Below are 25,224 nucleotides of genomic sequence, written 5' to 3'. Positions count from 1 at the left end.
CACCACTGATGTCAGGCTAACCGGTCTATAATTACCTGCTTTCTCTCTCCCTCCCTTTTTAAAAAGTGGTGTTACATTAGCTACCCTCCAGTCCATAGGAACTGATCCAGAGTCGATAGACTGTTGGAAAATGATCACCAATGCATCCACTATTTCTAGGGCCACTTCCTTAAGTATTCTGGGATGCAGACTATCAGGCCCCGGGGATTTATCGGCCTTCAATCCCATCAATTTCCCTAACACAATTTCCCGCCTAATAATGATATCCTTCAGTTCCTCCTCCTCTCTAGACCCACTGTCCCCTAGTAGATTCAGAAGGTTATTCGTGTCTTCCTTCGTGAAGACAGAACCAAAGTATTTGTTCAATTGGTCTGCCATTTCTTTGTTCCCCATTATAAATTCACCTGAATCCGACTGCCGGGGACCTACATTTGTCTTCACTAATTTTTTCTCTTCACATATTTATAGAAGCTTTTGCAGTCAGTTTTTAGCTTCCTCTCGTAATCTATTTTCCCCCTCTTAATTAAACCCTTAGTCCTCCTCTGTTAAATTCTAAATTTCTCCCAGTCCTCAAGTTTGTTACTTTTTCTACCAATTTATATGCCTCTTCCTTGGTTTTAACACTATCCTTAATTTCCCTTGTTAGCAACGGTTGAGACACCTTCCCAGTTTTATTTTTACTCCAGACAGGGATGTACAATTGCTGAAGTTCATCCATGTGATCTTTAAATGTTTGCCATTGCTTATCCACCGTCAACCCTTTAAGTATCCTTTGCCAGTCTATTCTAGCCAATTCACGCCTCATACCGTCAAAGTTACCTTTCCTTAAGTTCAGGACCCTACGAATTAACTGTGTTACTCTCCATCTTAATAAGGAATTCTACCATATTATGGTCACTCTTTCCCACGATTGCTAATTAGTCCTTTCTCATTACACATCACCCAGTCTAGGATGGCCAGCTCTCTAGTTGGTTCCTCAACATATTGGTCGAGAAAACCATCCCTAATACACTCCAGGAAATCCTCCTCCACTGCATTACTACCAGTTTGGTTAGCCCAATCAATATGTAGATTAAAGTCGCCCATGATAACTGCTGTACCTTTATTACACACATCCCTAATTTCTTGATTGATGCTGTCCCCAACCTCACTACTACTGTTTGGTGGTCTGTACACAACTCCCACTAGTGTTTTCTGCCCTTTGGTATTCCGCAGCTCCACCCATACCGATTCCACATCATCCAGGCTAATGTCCCTCCTTACTATTGCATTAATTTCCTCTTTATCCCAGCAACGCCACCCCATCTCCTTTACCTCTCTGCCTATCCTTCCTAAATGTTGAATACCCCTGGATGTTGCGTTCCCAGCCTTGGTCACCCTGGAGCCATGTCTGCGTGATGCCAATTACATCATATCCGTTAACTGCTATCTGCGCAGTTAATTCGTCCACCTTATTCCGAATACTCCTCGCATTGAGGCACAGAGCCTTCAGGCTTGTCTTTTTAACACACTTTGTCCCTTTAGAATTTTGCTGTAATGTGGCCCTTTTTGTTTTTTGCCTTGGGTTTCTCTGCCCTCCACTTTTACTATTCTCCTTTCTATCTTTTGCTTCTGCCCCCATTCTACATCCCCGTCTCCCTGCATAGGTTCCCATCCCCCTGCAGTATTAGTTTAACTCCTCCCCAACAACACTAGCAAACACTCCCCCTAGGACATTGGTTCAGGTCCTGCCCAGGTGCAGACCATCCGGTTTGTACTGGTCCCCCGTTCCCGCAGAACCGGTTCCAATGTCCCAGGAATTTGAATCCCTCCCTTTTGCACCACTTCTCAAGCCTCGTATTTATCTGAGCTATCCTGCGATTCCTACTCTGTCTAGCACGTGGCACTGGTAGCAATCCTGAGATTACTACTTTTGAGGTTCTACTTTTTAATTTAGCTCCTAGCTCCCTAAATTCATCTCGTAGGACCTCATCCCGTTTTTTTACCTATATCGTTGGTACCTATGTGCACCACGAAAACTGCTGTTCCCCCTCCCTTTTCAGAATGTTCTGCACCCGCTCGGAGACATCCTTCACCCTTGCACCAGGGAGGTAACATACCATCCTGGAGTCTCAACGCGTCGGAGAGGCGGGAGTGCGAGCAGCAGGGAGTCCGGGGAAGTCGGAGGCCTATAAAAGGCCCAACGCGTCAGAGAGGCGAGAGTGCGAGCAGCAGGGAGTCTGGGGACGTCAGCGGCCTACAAAAGGCCCAACGCATCGGAGAGGCGGGAGTGCGAGCAGCAGGGAGTCCGGGGATGTCGGAGGCCTACAAAAGGCCCAACGCGTCGGAGAGGCGAGAGTGCGAGCAGCAGGGAGTCCGGGGACGTCAGCGGCCTACATAAGGCCCAACGCATCGGAGAGGTGGGAGGTCACATTTCACCCAAATCATGAATTTTCATAACCTAGCAATACTTGGACAATGAGATTAAGGAGGGTATTTTAAAAAGCCTTTTCATTTGCCAATTGGCAACATTTCCAGGAAAATAGGTATGTTTAGAAATTAGGTCTTACTATTATCTATATCTTGTGGTATTGCAATGGCAACTCACTGCTACAGATTCACAAAAGGGGAGAAACGGGTTTATTCTGCAAGGTTTCAAAACAAAGTGACTTGATTGTATTGCTAATAATTCAAGCAATTTCAGCTTAAAGACATCCTCCAGTAAAAGTCATTGAGACTCAAAATAATTAGTTTTGGTGGGGAATATACTTAGTATCTGCAGTATTGAGTGGGGACTATCCAGTATTTAGTCACGTTTAAAAACATTCATTGGTAACACACACAATGCTCTTGTTATAGCATTCAGAATTTTCTAGAATATTCTACAAAAGAAAACATCTAACCAGCCTTTAAACCACAATAGTAACCCAGCTATTTCCACAATTGATGTAAATAACTTTAATATTAACTTCCACCCATTGTTTACAAGTATTCACACTCATGTCAGCATTTCTTTTAAATCTTGGTAGATTAGGGCTGGACAGGAATATTCTGCAAATATATTCTGTATGTACACTTGTGCTTTCCAACAACTTACCGACAAAGGCAGCCATCTGTGCTGCAGTTCGTCCAACTGAGTTTACAACATCGGTTTCAGCTCCAGCTTCCAACATCATCCTGGTTATCTCTTTACTACCTGTAGTAACATAAAACACACTCCTTTAATGAAATGTCTTTTACAAAAAAAAAACCTACATTCTATTTAGTCTTAATCAAGTTTTACTTGCGAAGGGCATTTAACTTTGCATGAAGGTCTTAATTTATTCCCAATTATTTTCTTGCTGTTACTAGCTACCATCTCTATATAGCACATGATTATTAGCAAAAATACAAGCGCACAGAATTGTTGATAACCTGGTGACATGGGTTGATAAGTAGGAGACAAAGAATAGGGATAACAGGAATATTGTCTGATCGACAGGATGGGATAAGTGTTCTTCGCCACGGATCTGTATTGGGCCTCAACTTTTCAACAAAAATCCCAATAACTTGGATGAAGATGTATATCCAAGTTTTCATATGACACAAAATTAGGAGGCACAGAAAGTTGTGTAGATGGAACTGTAGACTAAGAACTGTGGAGGAGAAAAGGGATTTGGATGTTGATGTACACAAATAACTAAATGCTAGGGCACAGGTACAAAAAGGCTAATTAAATATTAATCTTTACCTCAAGGAGGTCGGAATGCAAAACTGATGCTTCAGCTAAACAGGGCCTTCTGGAATACTGTGTTCAGTTCTGAACACCAAACCTCAGGAAGGATATATTGGACTTGGAGGAAGCATATTGCAGATTCACCAAAATATCAGGGTTTAAAGGGACAGGCTGTATAAACTTGGCTTTTATCCCCTCAAGATTAGACGGTTGAGGGGTGATCTAATTAAGGTGTTTAAAATGATAGAGATTTGATAGGGTAGATACAGAGAAACGATTTCCTCTGGTGGGGGAAATCCAGAACAACGGGAAACAAACTTATCAGAGCTTGGCCATTTCGGAGTGAAATCAGGAACACACTGCCCCAAAAAGGTTGTCGATGCAAGGCAACTGAAATTATCAAGACTGCGATCGATAGATCAGCCATGATCTGATTGAATGGTAGAACAGGTTTGAGGAGCTCAATGACCTGCTCCTGTTCCTATTTCTGAAGAGATAAGTGAATGGTCTATTGTCAGACATTGCCCTCTTTGGCTAGACAACAGGAAATGCACAATAGTAGTTTCGTTATTCTGGTTATATTTTTTATTTTTTCTGTAGAATGATGTTCTGCATATGATGTAGTGTATATGGATTTTAGCAAAGCTTTTGATAAGGTCCCACATGGCAGACTGGTCACAAAAGTAATAGTCCACAGGATCCAGGGCAAAGTGGCAAGTTGGATCCAAAATTGGTTTGGAGGCAGGAAGCGAAGGGTAATGCTTGATGGGTGTTTTTGTGACTGGAAGGCTGTATCGAATGGGGTTCCACAGGGATCAGTGCTGGGTCCCTTGCTTTTTGTGGTATATATCAATGACTTGTACTTAAATGCTGGGAGTGGTAAGAAGTTTGCAGATGACACTAAAATAGGCTGTGTTGTTGATAATGAAGAAGAAAGCTGTGGACTGCTGGAAGATATCAATGTACTGGTCAAGTGGGCAGAACAGTGGCAAATTGAATTCAATCCAGAGAAGTGTGAGGTAATGCATTTGGGGAGGTCTAACAAGGCAAGGGAATACACAATGGCCTGGAAATTCTGGCCTCCCCGGTCCGTACTGAGTGTCTACGGACCCGGGAAGGCATCGCAAAAAACGGTTTTCAGCGCACAATGCTCATGCGCTGAAAATTGACACTTCTGATCTGTCAAGTTGGAGCTTAACAGATCCAACACATCGGGTGCGAGGACATTTGTAAGGGCAAGACTGCAGTATTTACCCATATCTTGCCCAGCAAATGTCCTCAAAATTCTTGAGCCTGATAAAAGCAGGCGCATAGCCTAGTTTTACAGAAGTAAGAGTTTGAAAACATACAAAAATATAAAATTAAATTAAAAAAACATTATTTTTAAAAACCCTGCCCACAATGTTACATTTATTTTTAACCATAATTAAAAAAACTTTTCAAAAACTCGGAATTTTTTTTTCTCTATGATATTTATTAACTTTAATTTCAATTAATTTTAATTATGTGAGGTGTGTTTTTTATTTTGGTGTTTAGTGTCTTTTGTTTTTCTCCTCTCGTTAATAGCAATGAGAACTCGTAGATACGGAGTTCTCATTGCTATTAATGAGAAAGCTGTTGAATACTGTACCCGATTGGCTGAGCAGTCACACGTGACTGCATCTTCTGCTTGGGAACCTCGAGGACTGGAGAACGCTTCGCACCGCGGGAAGAGAAAGCCTCCCCACCAGAATCGCAGGCTCCTCCCAGATCACGTAAATTCGTAGAAATGTTTCAGGTTGGAGGCAATTGCCCGCGAGAAGCCTCCAACTGGAATTTCAGCCCCAATTAAATGGTACGACACTGAAAAGTATAGAGGAACAAATGGACCTTGGAGTGCAGGTCCACAGATCCCTGAAGGTAGCAGGCCAGGTAGATAAGGTGGTTAAGAAGGCATATGGAATTATTGCCTTTATTAGTCGAGGCAAGGAGGTTATGCTTGAACTGTATAAAACACTGGTTAGACCGCAGCTGCAGTACTGTGTGCAGTTCTGGTCATCACATTACAGGAAAGATGTGATTGCACTGGAAAAGGTGCAGAGGAGATTTACAAGAATGTTGCCTGGACTGGAGAACTTTGGCTATGAGGAAAGATTGGAGATGCTGGGTCTGTTTTCTTTGGAACAGAGGAAGCTGAGGGGAGACCTGATGAGGTGTATAAAATTATGAGGGGTCTGGATAGAGTGGATAGGAAGGACCTGTTTCCCTTGGCAGAGGAGGTCAACAACCAGGGGGCATAGATTTAAAGTAACTGGGGGGAGGCTTAGAGGAGATATGAGGGAAATTTCTTCACCCAGAGGATGATGGGGGTCTTCAACTCACTGCCTGAAAGGGTGGTAGAGGCAGAAACCCTCACCACATTTAAAAAAGATACTTGGATGTGCACTTAAAGTGCCGTAACCTACAGGGCTACGGACCAAGAGCTGGAAAGTGGGATTAGGCTGGATAGCTCTTGGTCTGCCGGCACGGACACGATGGCCTCCTTCTGTGCTGTAAATTTCTATTATTCCATGTTAAAGGTTGAAATCTGAATCGAGTGGATGATGGTTCTTCCAACTCTGTGGTGGTTTGTACTGGTGCTTCAATGTGCAGCTCCACTGTCCTTTTTTGATGATTAAATTAACATACAGTTTTTTTTGTTACATTGCAGATTCCTTTGTCCAGGTCTACTAATGAAATGATACATACGGCTAACAAAAGTACCACAATCTAATGCAGCAACAGAGCAACTTGTTAGGGGAAATTAGATTTTCCTTCCTGGATGAGATCTGAAACCAGTGATTCAGACAAATTCAACACAAGGTGGAGATAATTTTAGTTGGTTCTGAGGTGGGTCACTGACAAAAGAACTTCATAATATTACATTAATGCCTTTATCAAAAAATATTCACTCAACCAAGGCTCTGATGATCATACTTGACAGTAATGGATGAATCCAGAGCCAGAGTTGCCACAATCGCTCAATTTTCTGATTACTTGAAGCGGAGGAATTATGGAATGAACATCTTTGTAGAGAATGCAAAATGTTGAGTGTATTTGTTAAAGAGTAGCTATTTGTATTAACTGCTTTCTGCACATCCCGACTCTTTCCCATCCCCCCTCGCGTGCGCAAAATTTGTACGAACAATTTTCTGCACATGCATCCTCCCAACGCCCAAAACCAGAAGTTGGGCCCTGAACACGTTCATTCCCGAGCCACGAGCCTCATGCTGTGCCGCAAGCCTCCGACCTGGTCCCGAGCCACCTGCTGAGCCGCGAGTCTCCAAATGCGCCACCGAACTCAGAGCTTCAAACTGGGCCCCGGCCAGGGGGCGGGGGGGGGGGGGGGAAAGAGAGAGAGAGACACAGGAGAGGAGAGAGATGGGGTGGGGGGGATCGGAAGGGAGAGAGGGAACTCAGCGAAGATAGATCACGTTCTTCTAACCCCTTTTACACCCACACCTGATTTCTCAGAAAGCTCGGTGCGTGTGTTACAAGGGACATCGTTGGAATGGATGAAATCCAGAAGCCATGACACTGTCACTATTCACTTCATACTCAATAATCCTTTTAACAATCTGCACACAATGTCCCATCCATGATGGGGGGGGGGGGGGGTAAGGTCATGCGCTTGGGTAAGGGACCGACTGGGGGAGGCAGCACTTGCACTGGGGTAAGGGACTTTGGCTGGAGGAGAGAGGTGTCCTCTCTGACTTCTGAAGTCAAAATGGATCACATTACAATGTGCAAAGTTAGGCTGGCGGTTCCATTTACTCATTCCAGAGAAACTTCAGGGTGTGGCTTATCCTCCAAGGGGACCAATCATCAATAGGTCATGTGATCATGGAGGGCACATCAGAGAAACGGCTGCCATTCAGTTAGTACAAATAGTTGCATCCATTTGTTAAATGCCATGCCTCAGTTACGCACTGTGCAAATAGACGTTAACAAATATGATGTGATTGGGATTACAGAGACGTGGCTCCAGGATGATCAGAGCTGGGAACTCAACATCCATGGGTATTCAACTTTCAGGAAGGATAGAATAAAGGAAAAGGAGGTGGTGTAGCATTGCTGGTTAAAGAGGAGATTAATGCAATAGTTAGGAAGGACATTAGCTTGGATGATGTGGAATCTATATGGGTAGAGCTGCAGAACACCAAAGGGCAAAAAACGTTAGTGGGAGTTGTGTACGGACCTCCAAACAGTAGTAGTGATGTTGGGGAGGGTATCAAACAGGAAATTAGGGGTGCATGCAATAAAGGTGCAGCAGTTATCATGGGTGACTTTAATATGCATATAGATTGGGCTAACCATACTGGAAGCAATACGGTGGAGGAGGATTTCCTGGAGTGCATAAGGGATGGTTTTCTAGACCAATATGTCGAGGAACCAACTAGGGGGGAGGCCATCTTAGACAGGTGTTGTGTAATGAGAGAGGATTAATTAGCAATCTCGTTGTGCGAGGCCCCTTGGGGAAGAATGACCATAATATGGTGGAATTCTACATTAGGATGGAGAATGAAACAGTTAATTCAGAGACCATGGTCCAGAACTTAAAGAAGATATGAGGCGTGAATTAGCTAGGATAGATTGGCGAGTGATACTTAAGGGGTTGACTGTGGATGGGCAATGGCAGATATTTAGAGACCGCATGGATGAACTACAACAATTGTACATCCCTGTCTGGAGTAAAAATAAAAAAGGGAAGGTGGCTCAACCGTGGCTATCAAGGGAAATCAGGGATATTATTAAAGCCAAGAAAGTGGCATACAAATTGGCTAGAAATAGCAGTGAACCTGGGGACTGGGAGAAATTTAGAACTCAGCAGAGGAGGACAAAGGGTTTAATTAGGGCAGGGAAAATCGAGTACGAGAGGAATCTTGCAGGGAACATTAAGATGGACTGCAAAAGTTTCTATAGATATGTAAAGAGAAAAAGGTTAGTGAAGAAAAACGTAGGTCCCCTGCAGTCAGAATCAGGGGAAGTCATAACGGGGAACAAAGAAATGGCAGACCAATTGAACAAGTACTTTGGTTCGGTATTCACTAAGGAGGACACAAACAACCTTCCGGATATAAAAGGGGTCAGAGAGTCTAGTAAGGAGGAGGAACTGAGGGAAATCCTTATTAGTCGGGAAATTGTGTTGGGGAAATTGATGGGATTGAAGGCCGATAAATCCCCAGGGCCTGATGGACTGCATCCTAGAGTACTTAAGGAGGTGGCCTTGGAAATAGCGGATGCATTGACAGTCATTTTCCAACATTCCATAGACTCTGGATTAGTTCCTAACGAGTGGAGGGTAGCCAATGTAACCCCACTTTTTAAAAAAAGGAGGGAGAGAGAAAACAGGGAATTATAGACCAGTCAGCCTGACATCAGTAGTGGGTAAAATGATGGAATCAATTATTAAGGATGTCATAGCAGTGCATTTGGAAAGAGGTGACATGATAGGTCCAAGTCAGCATGGATTTGTGAAAGGGAAATCATGCTTGACAAATCTTCTGGAATTTTTTGAGGATGTTTCCAGTAGAGTGGACAAGGGAGAACCAGTTGATGTGATATATTTGGACTTTCAGAAGGCTTTCGACAAGGTCCCACACAAGAGATTAGTATGCAAAGTTAAAGCACATGGAACTGGGGGTAGTGTGCTGATATGGATTGAGAACTGGTTGTCAGACAGGAAGCAAAGAGTAGGAGTAAATGGGTACTTTTCAGAATGGCAGGCAGTGACTAGTGGGGTACCGCAAGGTTCTGTGCTGGGGCCCCAGCTGTTTACACTGTACATTAATGATTTAGACAAGGGGATTAAATGTAGTATCTCCAAATTTGCAGATGACACTAAGTTGGGTGGCAGTGTGAGCTGCGAGGAGGATGCTATGAGGCTGCAGAGTGACTTGGATAGGTTAGATGAGTGGGCAAATGCATGGCAGATGAAGTATAAGGTGGACAAATGTGAGGTTATCCACTTTGGTGGTAAAAACAGAGAGACAGACTATTATCTGAATGGTGACAGATCAGTCATTAAAGGTTGGCATGCAGGTACAGCAGGCGGTTAAGAAAGCAAATGGCATGTTGGCCTTCATAGCGAGGGGATTTGAGAATAGGGGCAGGGAGGTGTTACTACAGTTGTACAGGGCCTTGGTGAGGCCACACCTGGAGTATTGTGTACAGTTTTGGTCTCCTAACTTGAGGAAGGACATTCTTGCTATTGAGGGAGTGCAGCGAAGGTTCACCAGACTGATTCCCGGGATGGCGGGACTGACATATCAAGACTGGATCAACTGGACTTGTATTCACTGGAGTTCAGAAGAATGAGAGGGGACCTCATAGAAACATTTAAAATTCTGACGGGTTTAGATAGGTTAGATGCAGGAAGAATGTTCCCAATGTTGGGGAAGTCCAGAACCAGGGGTCACAGTCTAAGGATAAGGGGTAAGCCATTTAGGACCAAGATGGAGAAACTTCTTTACCCAGAGAGTGGTGAAACTGTGGAATTCTCTACCACAGAAAGTTGTTGAGGCCAATTCACTAAATATATTCAAAAAGGAGTTAGATGTAGTCCTTACTACTAGGGGGATCAAGGGGTATGGCGAGAAAGCAGGAATGGGGTACTGAAGTTGCATGTTCAGCCATGAATGGCGGTGCAGGCTAGAAGGGCCGAATGGCCTACTCCTGCACCTATTTTCTATGTTTCTATGTGCAGTAGTACAATTACCTGTAGTGTAAAGCAGATTGTGTCTGTCGTTTCCACTCAATCCCTTGCTCTATGTAAAGACAAAAGTTCACAATTTCTATATTCACAGAAGCTTCATCTACATCCCAAACAAGTACATCTTCAGGTGAAGGATGAATTGCGACTTCTAAAGGATAAAGGTAACCCTGAGAAAAGGGACCGGATAAAATCAGTTTTCCAGAGTAACCAAAAAGAACAGAATCCAGATGAATTGTCGTGATACACTTCCATACACAGGATCATCTCACAAATGTTGAACAAGTGGCAAGGACCAAGCACAACAGCCAGAAGTCAGTTGAACCTCAAGCCACCACACACCCAGAGGCAACAGCTACACAACAAGTTTGCATAACAGAATGTGAATAGATTATGGTTAGTAGAGCTGTTTGGCTCAAATGACACACACCACCCTCTTTGTTGGTAGGGTTGAGATGACAACCTCAAGTGGCTCATCCACCATCGTGTCCATCACCACTCAGATTCTTTATAGCAACGGAAGTTCCTTTGTGCTGATTCCATTATTCAGCCAGTACTACTTATACTATGCATGGAGGAGGAAATAATATTTATATTCAATTCTTACTATAAAATTAGTGCGATATTATCAAAACCCTGTTTATATAACCTATATCCTATACACCACTTACCACAATTTACCAATTATTGCAAGTTGAGAGCTCAACCCATTTCCCAGACACTTTACAACTTACCTGAAAGTCCAGCAAACATAAGAGCTGTATAACCATGCTCATGTTCATTGCAATTCACATCTGCACCATGTTGCAGAAGCAGCTTGCACATCTCAGCTTTTCCTTTATATGCCGCATGCATCAAAGGAGTCATTCCATGCTGCAAAAGGGAATGAAACAAACTACTCAATTATGAATGTTTTAATTAAGTAAAAGACCAGTTATGCACAAAACAAGAACAGAATTCATACATTTTTGGATCCTTTTTTCAAATGCTCTCATTGGTCTTTCCACCATCACGCTACACAAACTCCAGCTAAGCGGCACGATTGTGGGGGAAAGCTCAGGTGAAAAGATCCATAACCCCTTCCCCAAGCTCACCAATGCCACAGGCTCCCTGGGTCCAGGCAAATTGATAAGAGATCCTTGTCCTTACTCTTTCTTCCTTGAAATCTTCTCCAGTCATAAATCTCAGCCCTCGTGTTTTGTTCCACAAATCTAGGTTACTGCTCAATTCCTACTCTCTCTGCTTCACTATTAGAGACCAATTTTCTGTCACCACATCCCACTGGAATCCTCTTGCAGAACCACTGTGACTTCTACCTCTCTTGTTCAAAAGCCTCTAGTCTCTTCACCTTCACTTCCTGTTTGGTATTCATTTTCCCCTTGTAAAGCACTGATATGTTTTTCTCCATGTGCAGTTTCAACTAAACAACTGATTCTGTCAAACAGTGTAGGAGACAGAGGACGCTCAAAGTGGGAATAGAGTGGAGAATTAAAGTTCAACAATTTCAAAGCGTAGCCACTGCCAATCTTTGGCTCCCTCCACCCCCCCCTCCCAGATTCTAGCATCCGCAGTATTTTGCTTTTGTATTAGTGTAAACAGAAATGCTGATTAATTCTCTAGCAGTGCTTCTTAGATCATATATTAATTTAGTGCAATGATGGTTTGAAAAGCTTTCATCTATATATATACACACACATATATACATACACTTTGGTGTTGCACAATTACTATATATCTTTTACATAAATCTATGAAGTTCATCTACATACAATACTTATTCCCAAATGAATGCTCCTAGTTACAAGTCCAAGACAGATAGCTGTGCGTTCTACGGCATCACTTGACTCTGGCATACTAATACCGGGCCAGTCGCTCAATGGTGTCACCACATCCAACCCACTCCTGTGGCCTGACAATTGACTGCTGCTTCCTGATACCATTATATCCCGGGAATTTACACTGCCCTGCAAAAGCCATACTCTTGGTCACGACTGTTAATTGGGTCTTGCGTGGTAGGGACAAGGTTCCCGAAAGAATTTACTCACCGCTTTCAAAAAGTTTCTATTGTTTAAATTGCAAACTTCAATCTAGTCTGGATGCTCTTGCAGCTTTAACTAACAGAGGCTTCCCCAGCAAAATCAGTGGGGACCTTTTCCTTTGTATATAACATTCCTCATTGTCTCCTTGTGCCTCCCCCCCACCTCTCCCTACTCCTGCCCCAAGCGACGATGATTTTCTCATTTTGTTCTCCACTCACTTATGCTACTCTTGCCTCCTTCTTCAAGCCGATGTGTCCTCCCATTCACTGTGTTCCTGCTTATGATTCAGGATCTAGCTTTAAATTCTTTAAAATGCTCACTTAACTTTTGAGATAGCAAAGAGCAGTAAGCACTTTGAAGAATGTACATCAGTTTCCCATTCAGTTACACACGCAGCTCTTGAAAGTGTCTTCTCAATGGCACTCTGCACCATTCTGTATCTACCTCCCAGTACTCCCACACTCACCAACCCCTATCCCCAATGCTCAACAAAGTAACTCTCTACGGGCACAAAATATCAAGAGCTAGGATAGCCGCAGTTTCTTAACTGACATTGGTATTAACTCATCCAGTATTTACTTCACAATTAGACTTTGTAGCCTTAGAGAGACACACACTTACATTTACTGTTTTACATGGTAGTGCTCCCGTCTTATAAAATAACATATCCTCTAACTTACCATGACAGTTCCTTAGGAGATTTACTGGTACCTTTATAAACATTGTGTGAACTTCCTGTCTGTCACACTTCAGATACCCATCGCAGTTTTAATGGCAAGCACTGTCTAATACTAATTTGTCACACTTCAAAAATAACAAAAAGCAGTAATTTTGAATCAACAAACACACACTATAGAGCACAACATGTTGCACAAATGTTTGCATTTCTTTTAGGACAAACAAATCCCAATTTCAGATTTCCAGCCCAAAGCAACTGAATAGCAATTAACCTTTAAATGAATGCAAACTAGTGTTTACTGATTTTGATTCTGTCATGTTAAAGGGACACACATCTACACTTTAACAGAATGTGTCAAAACAAATCCGATTTACCAAAATTACCAAACGGTATGTGTGTACGCATTTCGCATCAGTCATGTCAGAATTATAAAACAAGGTTATTCCATTTATTTGTCACACTCAATTATCGGCAAACTTTGAGGTGGAATGCTTCTTTGGCAAACACACTTAAAAAAGACAAAGAAACCCAGAAATGTAATCTTGGGCTCTGACCTACATCTGGAAAGCAAATAAATTCTGACTGACCTCATCCTGCAAAGTTCCCTCAAACAATTAAACTCGGATTCACCTTATGCTCTGTTTACTTAGCAACAATTAGGACAGTGACTGTAAACACAAAAAATGACTTGCATTTATATAGCAACTTTCACAATCACCGACGTCTCAAAAGAGCTTTACAACTAATTAAGTACTTTCGAAGTGTAGTCACTGTTGTAACGTAGGAAACACGGCAGCCAATTTGCACACAGCAAGCTCCCACAAACAGCAATGTGATAATGACCAGATAATCACTTTTTGTTATGTTGATTGAGGGATAAATATTGTCCAGGACACAGGGATAACTCCCCTGCTCTTCTTCGAAATAGTGCCAAGGGATCTTTTACGTCCACCTGAGAGAGCAGAGAGCGCCTCGGTTTAACGTCTCATCCTAAAGATGGCACCCCTGACAGTGCAGGACTCCCTCAGCATTGCACTGGAGTGTCAGCCTCGATTTATGTGCTCAAGTCCCTAGAGTGGGACTTGAACCCACAACCTTCTGATTCAGAGGCGAGTGTGCTACCCACTGAGCCACAGCTGACATATGTGGACATATACTGTTATTATGGATTTTTTAACAAATGCAAACATTATATTATGCATTATTCTTCTGTGAAAGTGTAGATGGCTGTCCCTTTAAGGCTAAAAAGTCTAATTGAGAAGTAAACACTGGTTTTATGGTTACAGTTGCTATTGAATCATTTTAGGCTGCAGATTAAAACCTTGTTTTGTTTGCACGCTTAAAGAAAAATTGTGTATTTCATGTTATAGCGCTGCTATCCTTATATTGCAGTGCTTCATTTTTAAATTTTTTATTCATTCATGGGATTTATTCCTCATCCCTAGTTATCCTAGAGAAGGATGTTGGTGAGCCACCTTCTTGAACCACGGCAGTCCATGTGATGAAGGTATTCCCAGTGCTGTGAGGTAGGCAGTTCCACAATTTTGATCCAGCGACGATGAAGGAACGTCAAGTCAGGATAGTGTGTGACTTGGAGGGAACTTGAAGGTGGTGGTGTTCCCATGCATCTGGATATTTAATTTACTTTGTGAAATATCTGCATAAGTATAAAACATTCATAAGTATACCTCACTATCTCTCATGGTGCCACCGCCCCCCTCCCCCACCTGCCCCCCGCACCAAATTACATCCTTTCCCTGTCTCGTGGTTTCTTCCACAACCTTTTTGGTTAATCAGAACAGATGTTATTTTAGATCATAAACAAAACAAGATTACGATCATGGGTTTTGAAAAAGGCAACTCTCTAAATTGGTATCACAATATTACCATAGCCCATAAACAGAGTGTGATATTTGGATATAACAAATTTCAATTGCCATCAGCAAGCAGTGGCACAGACAAGCCAGGGCAGCATCAGCCAAGGGATCCTTCTGCACTCTTTTGTAGTCCATGGGATTGATTCCTTTAGAGGCCAATTAGGCTATGCCACCCCGATATATTTAACATCCAGTGAAACTGAACAAAAATCTGCTAGTCTGCAATCTGTTTTCAAATGTGCATCGTTAAGAACAACATTAATGACTGGTTACATTTTCACTAACATCACTACTCTACAACTTGCTGAGAAAAGTTACAGAGCCCCATGGAGAATAGTATTAGATACAAACAATTTCCGATGAGAAATATAGAACATAACATAAGATCTAGGAGGAGGCGGCGATCTGGCCTCTTGAGCCTGCTCCGTCATTCAATAAGATCATGGCTGATTGGATCCGGACCTGAACATTGGACTTTTTTTAAACCTAAATACTGTAATTTGATTAACTGGAAACGTTTATTAATACTGCTTGAACAACTGAGGCATCAGGTACTTAATTTCAGAAACTGTGCCCCCATCCCGCCATGAATGGCTCTGTCAGCAAGAACACCATCCACCTTTGTACTTTAATACAGTGAACTTTTAATTACATGCCAAACCATCTTAAAATAATGATCAAATATTCATCAATCTCTAGGATTTGAGTATTAATCCTGGGCATTCATAGATTCACCATTACCTAACAATCTTCTTACCTTGAACACTCCAACAGAGAACCATGTTCTGATGATAGCAGGCACAGAGAGAAGGACGATACCAAATTTTGTACTAATTGCACTTTGTATGCAACATCACCACAATCTTTGTGTATGTATCAATCCTACCATCACAATCATACTCCCTACCTCACAAGTCAACAAGCTCCCCGCTGGAGTGCAACTAAACTACAGAACCAGTGGGAACTTGTTCAACCTGCGCCATCTCAAGGCCAGGTCCGAGACCACCCCAATCTCCGTCGTCGAGCTACAGTACGTGGGCATCTACGCACAGAGGCTGAACTCCAGGACATAGTCGGCGTATTTACTGAGGCGTACGAAAGTATGGGCCTTATGCTAAACATCCGTAAGACAAAGGTCCTCCACCAGCCTGTCCTCACCGCACAGCAGCGTCCCCCAGTCATCAAGATCCACGATGCGGCCCTGGACACCGTGGACCATTTCCCATATCTCGGGAGCCTCCTATCAACAAGGCATTGACGACGAGATCCAACACCGCCTCCAGTGCAGCCTTCGGCCGCCTGAGGAAAAGAGTGTTTGAAGACCAGACCCTCAAAACTGCCACCAAGCTCATAGGCTACAGGGCTGTAGTAATACCCGCCTTCCTGTATGGCTCAGAGACATGGACCATGTACAGTAGACACCTCAAGTCGCTGGAGAAACATCATCAACGATGTCTCCGCAAGATCCTACAAATCCCCTGGGAGGACAGGGGCACCAACATCAGCGTCCTGATCCAGGCCAACATTCCCAGCATTGAAGCACTGACCACACTTGATCAGCTCTGCTGGGCAGGCCACATAGCTCATATGCCAGACACAAGATTCCCAAAGCAAGTGCTCTACTCTGAGCTCCTTCACGGCAAACAAACCAAAGGTGAGCATCGGAAATATGTTACAAGGACACCCTCAAAGCCCCCCTGATAAAGTACGACATTCCCACTGACACCTGGGAGTCCCTGGCCCAAGATCGCCCTAAGTGGTGAAAGTGCATCCGAGAGGGCGCTGAGCACCTCGAGTCTCAACGCCGAGAACATGCAGAAATCAAGCACAGGCAGCGGAAAGAGCGTGCAGCAAACCAGTCCCACCCACCCCTTCCCTCAACGACTATCTGTCCCACCTGTGACAGAGACTGTGGTTCTCATATTGGACTGTTCAGCCACCAAAGAACTCACTTCAGGAGTGGAAGCAAGTCTTCCTCGATTCCGAGGGACTGCCTATGATGGATGATGATAATGGATGACTTCCTGTTCTTACTTTAGTCGCTAAAGAACGCCAATTATAATGCAGTGACTGCGTCCAGAAAAGTTAGAAATTTACGTTGTTTTCTTTTGTATTACTCATACGTTTTTGAGCATTGGATAAAGGTAAATTTCTCAATTCACGGAATAAACCCATAACTATAAATATTACCATTATTATAATAAATATAAGCTTACCTATTCACTGGCATCCACGATTGAGTAATATTCAACAGAAAGAACCAAAACAAAACACTGCAATAATCCTCGTGTATCGCTAAATGTAATCAGTGTGTTTCGCTTTTACTCCCATTCAAATCTCATTTTCTCACTGCAGCCTGTCGGAAGCCTAAGCTACTAAAATTAATCTGCTAGTGGCTTCATCTTTCCCAAATGTTATCAAGTGGCCTACGCTGACATCAGAACATACCTAATAATATTTTAAACGTTAAATTAAAATTGTCTGTGGAAAAGGGGACCGCTCCAAAATGGGAAACCAATGTAAACAATAAAAATCTCCTGAATCTATACGAGTCTGGATTATATCCCTGGGTCTCAGCATAAATATGACAGTTGAGTTTGCAGTTCCTGTAAATGGTTCTTGGCACTATAGTTACGTTTCATTATTTTTCATTATGAACATGACATTTTTGTTAAATATTAGAATATAAAATGAACTTTGCGAGAGCTTCAATTTAAAAAAACAAAAACAAAGAAAAAAACTCAAAACAAGTTGGTTTTTTTAATACCCCTGGTCAGGCACAATTTAAATATTAGAGTGCACACAAGGCACAAGTAGATAAACAGACACACACACATGGCCTCAGGCCAGAGACAGAGGCCCTTGTAAGAGCCTGGGTGCATCCTGGACCTTAAAGGCACCAACAACATTAAGAGGGAGAAGGGACAGTTAAAGCTCCATAGGGGAGCTAGAAGGATTTTTTTTTGCAAATGATGCTGTGGATTTATGATCTGGGCATTGTGTGATGAAGAATGGTAAGTTTTTGAATTAATGTATGCATCGCAGGAATAGTAAATTGCATCTTGGGGATCTTTTTTCATTTAATGGTTCCATTCCTTGTGAATGAGTGCGTGCTGTTGTGCCTTGTGAACGAGAGCATGCCGGGAGATCCCAGAGATGCAGTGATTGTGATCATTTTTAAAAGGGGGGACAAGTCCGACTGCGGCAACTACAGGGGAATCTCTCTGCTTTCTGCCACTGGGAAAGTTGTCGCTCGAGTTCTCCTCAATCGTCTTCTCCCTGTGACCGAGGAGCTCCTCCCGGAATCACAATGCAGATTTTGTCCCCGACGGGGCACAACAGACATGATCTTTGCAGCGAGCCAGTTGCAGGAAAAATGCGGAGAGCAGCGCCAGCCCTTATACATGGCCTTTTTCGATCTTACAAAGGCCTTTGACACTGTCAACTGGGAGGGTCTATGGAGCGTCCTCCTCAGTTTTGGATGCCCCCAAAAGTTTGTCAACATCCTTCGCCTGCTTCACGATGACATGCAGGCCATGATCCTTACCAACGAATCCATTACAGACCCAATCAATGTCCGGACCGGGGTCAAACAGGGCTGTGTCATCGCCCCAACCCTCTTCTCAATCTTCCTCGCCGCCGTGCTCCATCTCACAATCAACAAGCTCCCCGCTGGAGTGGAATTAAACTACAGAACCAGTGGGAAGCTGTTTAACCTACACCGCCTCCAGTCCAGGTCCAAGATCACTCCAACCTCTGTCGTTGAGCTGCAGTATGCGGACGATGCCTGCGTCTGTGCACTTTCAGAGGCTGAACTCCAGGATATAGTCAATGTATTCACTGAGGCATATGAAAGCATGGGCCTTACGCTTAACATCCGTAAGACAAAGGTCCTCCACTAGCCTGTCACCGCCGCACAGCACTGTCCTCCAGTCATCAACATCCACGGCGCAGCCCTGGACAACGTGGACCATTTCCCATATCTCGGGAGCCTCTTATCAACAAAGGCAGACAGTGATGCGGAGATTCAGAATCGGCTCCAGTGCACCAGCGCAGCCTTCAGCCACCTGCGGAAAAGAGTGTTTGAACATCAGGCCCTCAAATCTACCACCAAACTCATGGTCTACAGGGCTATAGTAATACCCGCCCTCCCATATGGATCTGAGGCATAGACGATGTACAGAAGGCACCCCAAGTTGCTGGAGATATATCACCAACGATGTCTCTGCAAGATCCTGCAAATCTCCTGGGAGGACAGGTGCACCAACATCAGTGTCCTCGACCAGGCTAACATCCCAATATTGAAGCACTGACCACACTCGATCAGCTTCGCTGGGCAAGCCACATAGTACGCATGCCAGATACGAGACTCCCTAAGCAAATGCTTTATGCGGAGCTCCTTCATGGTAAACGAGCCAAAGGAGGACAGCGGAAATGTTATAAGGACACCCTCAAAGCCTCCCTGGTAAAGTGCGACATCAGCACTGACACCTGGGAGACCCTGGCCGCAGACCACCCGAGGTGGAGAAAGTCCATCCGGGAGGGCGTTGAGCTCTTCGAGTCTCAATGCAAGGAGCACGAAGTGGTCAGGGCAGGCAGTGGAAGGAGCGCACGGCAAACCAGTGCAACCAACCCCTTCCCCCGACGAATGTCTGTCCCACCTGTAACAGTGTCTGTGGCTCCCGTATCAGACTGTTCAGCCATCAAAGAACTCACTTAGGGAGTGGAAACAAGTCTTCCTCGATTCCGAGGGACTGTCTATGAGATGATGATGCTACTGTTGTGCCACATCTGAGATGGTAGCAGCAGTCCAGTTGCCTCTATAGTCTGCCTTGCAGAGGTTGGTAACAGGGTGCTCCATTGTGCCATGCAGTAATGGCAGAACAGGAAAAACAAGTGAAGAATGATGGAGTGGGACAAAGAAGAGGTTGTTGGGATGACTACGGTTTCTATTTTTATTCCAGGTGGTATGGAGCAGTTGTACAGTCAGGGAGAAGGGTGATTCCTTCCTTGTGGTAGGGAAACAACAATAACAACTTGTATTTATATAGCGCCTTTAACGTAGTAAAACATCCCAAGGTGCTTCACAGCAGTGTTTTAAGGCTACATGAGAAGAAATTACGGCAGATGACCAAAAAGGTAGGTTTTTAAGGAGCGTCTTAAAAGAGGAACGAGAGGAAGAGAGGCAGAGAGGTTTAGGGAGGGAATTCCAGAGCTTAGGGCCATGGGCAGCTGAAGGCACGGCCACCAATGGTTGAGCAGTTATAATCAGGGATGCTCACGAGGGCAGAATTTGAGGAGCAGACATCTCAGGGGGTTGTGAAGCTGAAGGAGATTACAGAGATAGGTAGGGGTGAGGCCATGGAGGGATTTGTAAACAAGGATGAGAATTTTGAATATCGAGGTGTTGCTTAACCCACAGGGGTAATGGACCAGCGGGTCTCGGTGTGAGTTAGGACATGGGCTGCTGAGTTTTAGATGACCTTAAGTCTATATAAAGTAGAATGTGGGAGGCTAGCCAGGAGTAGTCAAGTCTAGAGGTAACAAAGGCATGGATGAGGGATTCAGCAGCAGATGAGCAGAGGCAAAGGCAGAGACGGGCAACATTACAGAGAATAGGCGGTTTTAGTTATAGAAACATAGAAAATAGGTGCAGGAGTAGGCCATTCGGCCCTTCGAGCTTGCACCACCATTCGATAAGATCATGGCTGATCATGGCTGATCATTCGCTCAGTATCCCTTTAATGCTTTCTCTCCATACCCCTTGATCTCTTTAGCCGTAAAGGCCATATCTAACACCCTCTTGAATATATCCAATGAACTGGCATCAACAACGCTCTGCGACAGGGAATTCCACAGGTTAACGACTCTGAGTGAAGAAGTTTCTCCTCACCTCAGTCCTAAATGGCCTACCCCTTATCCTAAGACTGTGTCCCTTGGTTCTGAACTTCCCCAACATCGGGAACAATCTACCGACATCTAACCTGTCCCGTCCCGTCAGAATCTTGTATGTTTCTATGAGATGCCCTCTCATCCTTCTAAATGCCAATGTATAAAGGCCCAGTTGATCCAGTCTCTCCTCATGTCAGTCCGGCCATCCCGGGAATCAGTCTGGTGAACCTTCGCTGCACTCCCTCAATAGCAAGAACGTCCTTCCTCAGATTAGGAGACCAAAATTGAACACAACATTCCAGGTGAGGCCTCACCAAGGCCCTGTACAACTGCAGTAAGACCTCCCTGCTTCTATACTCACATGCCCTAGCTATGAAGGCCAACATACCATTTGCTGCCTTTACCGCCTGCTGCACCTGTATGCCAACTTTCAATGACTGATGAACCATGACACCCAGGTCTCGTTGCATCTCCTCTTTTCCTAATCTGCCACCATTCAGATAATATTCTGCCTTCGCATTTTTGCCCCCAAAGTGGATAACCTCACATTTATCCACACTATACTGCATCTGCCATGCATTTACCCACTCTCCTAACCTGTCTAAGTCACCCTGCAGCCTCTTAGCATCCCCCTCACAGCTCACACCGCCACCCAGTTTAGTGTCATCCGCAAACTTGGAGATATTACACTCAATTTCTTCATCCAAATCATTAATGTATATTGTAAATAGCTGGGGTCCCAGCACTGAGCCCTGCAGCACTCCACTAGTCACTGCCTGCCATTCTGAAAAAGACCCGTTTATCCCGACTCTCTGCTTCCTGTCTGCCAACCAGTTCTCTATCCACATCAGTACATTATCCCCAATACCATGTGCTTTGATTTTGCACACCAATCTCTTGTGTGGGACCTTGTCAAAAGCCTTTTGAAAGTCCAAATACACCACATCCACTGGTTCTCCCTTGTCCACTCTACTAGTTACATCCTCAAAAAATTCCAGAAGATTTGTCAAGCATAATTTCCCCTTCATAAATCCATGCTGACTTGGACCGATCCTTTCACTGCTTTTCAAATGCGCTGCTATTTCATCCTTAATAACTGATTCCAACATTTTCCCCACCACTGATGTCAGGCTAACCGGTCTATAATTACCTGCTTTCTCTCTCCCTCCCTTTTTAAAAAGTGGTGTTACATTAGCTACCCTCCAGTCCATAGGAACTGATCCCGAGTCGATTGACTGTTGGAAAATGATCACCAATGCATCCACTATTTCTCAGGCCACTTCCTTAAGTACTCTGGGATGCAGACTACCAGGCCCCGGGAATTTATCGGCCTTCAATACCATCAATTTCCCGCCTAATAAGGATATCCTTCAGTTCCTCCTTCTCATTAGACCCTCGGTCCCCTAGTACTTTCGGAAGGTTATTTGTGTCTTCCTTCATGAAGACAGAACCAAAGTATTTGTTCAATTAGTCTGCCATTTTTTTGTTCCCCATTATAAAGTCACCTGAATCCGACTGCAAGGGACCTATGTTTATCTTCACTAATCTTTTTCTATTCACATATTTACAGAAGCTTTTGCAGTCAGTTTTTATGTTCCCGGCAAGCTTCTTCTCGTACTCTATTTTCCCCCTCTTAATTAAACCCTTTGTCCTCCTCTGCTGAATTCTAAATTTTTCCCAGTCCTCAGGTTTGCTGCTTTTTCTGGCCAATTTATATGCCTCTTCGTGGATTTAACACTATCCTTAATTTCCCTTGTTAGCCACGGTTGAGACACCTTCCCCATTTTATTTTTACTCCAGACAGGGATGTACAATTGCTGAAGTTCATCCCAGCAATCTTTAAATGTTTGCCATTGCCTATCCACCGTCAACCCTTTAAGTATAATTTGCCAGTCTATTCAAGCCAATTCACATCTCAAACCATTGAAGTTACCTTTCCTTAAGTTCAGGACCCTAGTTTCTGAATTAACTGTGTTACTCTCCATCCTAATAAAGAATTTTACAATGTTATGGTCACTCTTCCCCAAGGGGTCTTGCACAACAAGATTGCTAATTAGTCCTTTCTCATTACACATAACCCAGTCTAGGATGGCCAGCTCCCTAGTTGGTTCGACATATAGAAAACCATCCCGAATACACTCCAGGAAATCCTCCTCCACCGCATTACTACCAGTTTGGTTAGCCCAATTAATAGGTAGATAAAAATCACCCATGATGTACCTTTATTGCATGCATCCCTTATTTCTTGTTTGATGCTGTCCCCAACCTTACTACTACTCTTTGGTAGTCTGTACACAACTCCCACGAGCGTTTTCTGCCCCTTGGTATTCCGCATCTCCACTCATACCGATTCCACATCATCCAAGCTAATGTCCTTTCTTACTATTGCATTAATTTCCTCTTTAACCAGCAATGCCACCCCGTCTCCTTTTCCTTTCTGTCTATCCTTCCTGAATGTTGAATACCCCTGGATGCTCAGTTCCCAGCCTTGGTCACCCTGGAGCCATGTCTCCGTGATGCCAATTACATCATACCCGTTAACTGCTATCGGCACAGTTAATTCGTCCACCTTATTCCGAATACTCCTCGCATTGAGGCACAGAGCCTTCAGGCTTGTCTTTTTAACACACTTTGCCCCTTTAGAATTTGGCTGTAATGTGGCCCTTTTTGCTTTCTGCCTTAGGTTTCTCTGCCCTCCACTTTTACTTTTCTTCTTTCTATCTTTTGCTTCTGCCCCCATTCTACTTCTCTCTGTCACCCTGCATAGGTTCCCATCCCCCTGCAGTATTAGTTTAACCCCTCCCCAACAGCACTAGTAAACACTCCCCCTAGGACATTGGTTCCGGTCCTGCCCAGGTGCAGACCGTCCAGTTTGTACTGGTCCCACCTCCCCCAGAACCAGTTCCAATATCCCAGGAATTTGAATCCCTCCCTGGTGCACCACTCCTCAAACCACGTATTCACCTGAGCTATCCTGCGATTCCTACTCTGACTAGCACGTGGCACTGGTAGCAATCCTGAGATTACTACTTTTGAGGTCCTACTTTTTAAATTTAGCTCCTCGCTCCCTAAATTCGTCTTGTAGGACCTCATCCCTTTTTTTTTAAAAACCTATATCGTTGGTACTTGTATGTACCACGACAACTGGCTGTTCATCCTCCCTTTTCAGAATGCCCTGCACCCGCTCCGAGACATCCTTGATCCTTGCACCAGGGAGGCAACATACCATCCTGGAGTCTCAGTTGCGGCCGCAGAAACATCTATCTATTCCTCTTAATATTGAATCTCCTATCACTATAGCTCTCCCACTCTTTTTCCTGCCCTTCTGTGCAGCAGAGCCACCCACGGTGCCATGAACTTGGCTGCTGCTGCCCTCCCCTGGTGAGTCATCCCCCTCAACAGTACCCAAAGCGGTGTATCTGTTTTGCAGGGGGATGACCGCAGGGGACCTCGGCACTACCTTCCTTGCACTGCTCTTCCTGTTGGTCATCTGTTCCCTATCTGGCTGTGTACCCTTTTCCTGCGGTAAGACCAACTCACTAAACGTGCTATTCACGTCATTCTCAGCATCGTGCATGCTCCTGAGTGAATCCACCCACAGCTCCAGTGCCGCAAAGCGGTCCGTCAGGAGCTGCAGCTGGATACACTTCCTGCACATGTAGTCGTCCGTAGTACAGGAGGAGCAGAACACGTGTCCGAGCTGTCCTGCCATGACTTAACCCCTAGATAAACTTGATTTGGCAACAACAAGGCTAAAAGGTTGCTTACTGATATAGAAAAGAAAAAGAAAAACTACTTACCAATCACCAGCCAATCACTTACCCTCTTGGCTGTGACGTCACCTTTCGATTTCTTTCTACTTTTTTGCCTTCTCACCCTGCTGCAGCTGCACCGGCTGGCCTCTCCGATCTCCTGCTGGGCCTTTTTATAGGCCTCGGACACGGCCCCGGACTCCCGCCTCCTCGACTGCCTCCTTGATCTCCTGCTGGGCCTTTTTATGCTGCGGATGTGTGGCTGGAAGCTCATTTCAGGGTCAAATATGACACCTAGGTTGTGAACAGTCTGGTTCAGCCTCGGACAGATGCTCAGGAGAGGGATGGAGTTGGTGGCTAGGGAATGCAGTTTGTGGCAGGGACCAAAGACAATCGGCTGGATTTTTGGCTTTTACCATTTTGGGGCACAAATCGGGATGGAGCTCAAAAGTTTGCGTCTAGAAATAGTTTGCGCCCTTGTCATGTATTTTCGACCAACAAGTCATCTGGAGGAGCGTTGGTGTAAAGTCAGGCATTGCATGCCTGCGCTGGAGCCGAAAC

General features: G+C 44.3%; 1 protein-coding gene across 1 annotated transcript in view; it reads right to left on the bottom strand.

The window, feature by feature from the left end:
• ankmy2a (ankyrin repeat and MYND domain containing 2a) overlaps window positions 1-25,224 on the bottom strand; it is an 80,881-nt gene that overhangs the window by 11,873 nt on the left and 43,784 nt on the right. Inside the window, exons 3-4 of the mRNA XM_070881007.1 lie at window positions 11,159-11,297; window positions 3,077-3,175 (exon numbers count right to left, since the gene is read on the bottom strand). Coding sequence (XP_070737108.1) covers window positions 3,077-3,175; window positions 11,159-11,297 — 238 coding nt within the window. The remainder of the gene's footprint in view (window positions 1-3,076; window positions 3,176-11,158; window positions 11,298-25,224) is intronic.

The sequence above is a fragment of the Pristiophorus japonicus genome, chromosome 5 (assembly GCF_044704955.1).
Source record: "Pristiophorus japonicus isolate sPriJap1 chromosome 5, sPriJap1.hap1, whole genome shotgun sequence".
Classification (NCBI taxonomy): Eukaryota; Metazoa; Chordata; class Chondrichthyes; family Pristiophoridae; genus Pristiophorus; species Pristiophorus japonicus.
This window is presented reverse-complemented; position numbering and strand designations above follow the sequence as displayed.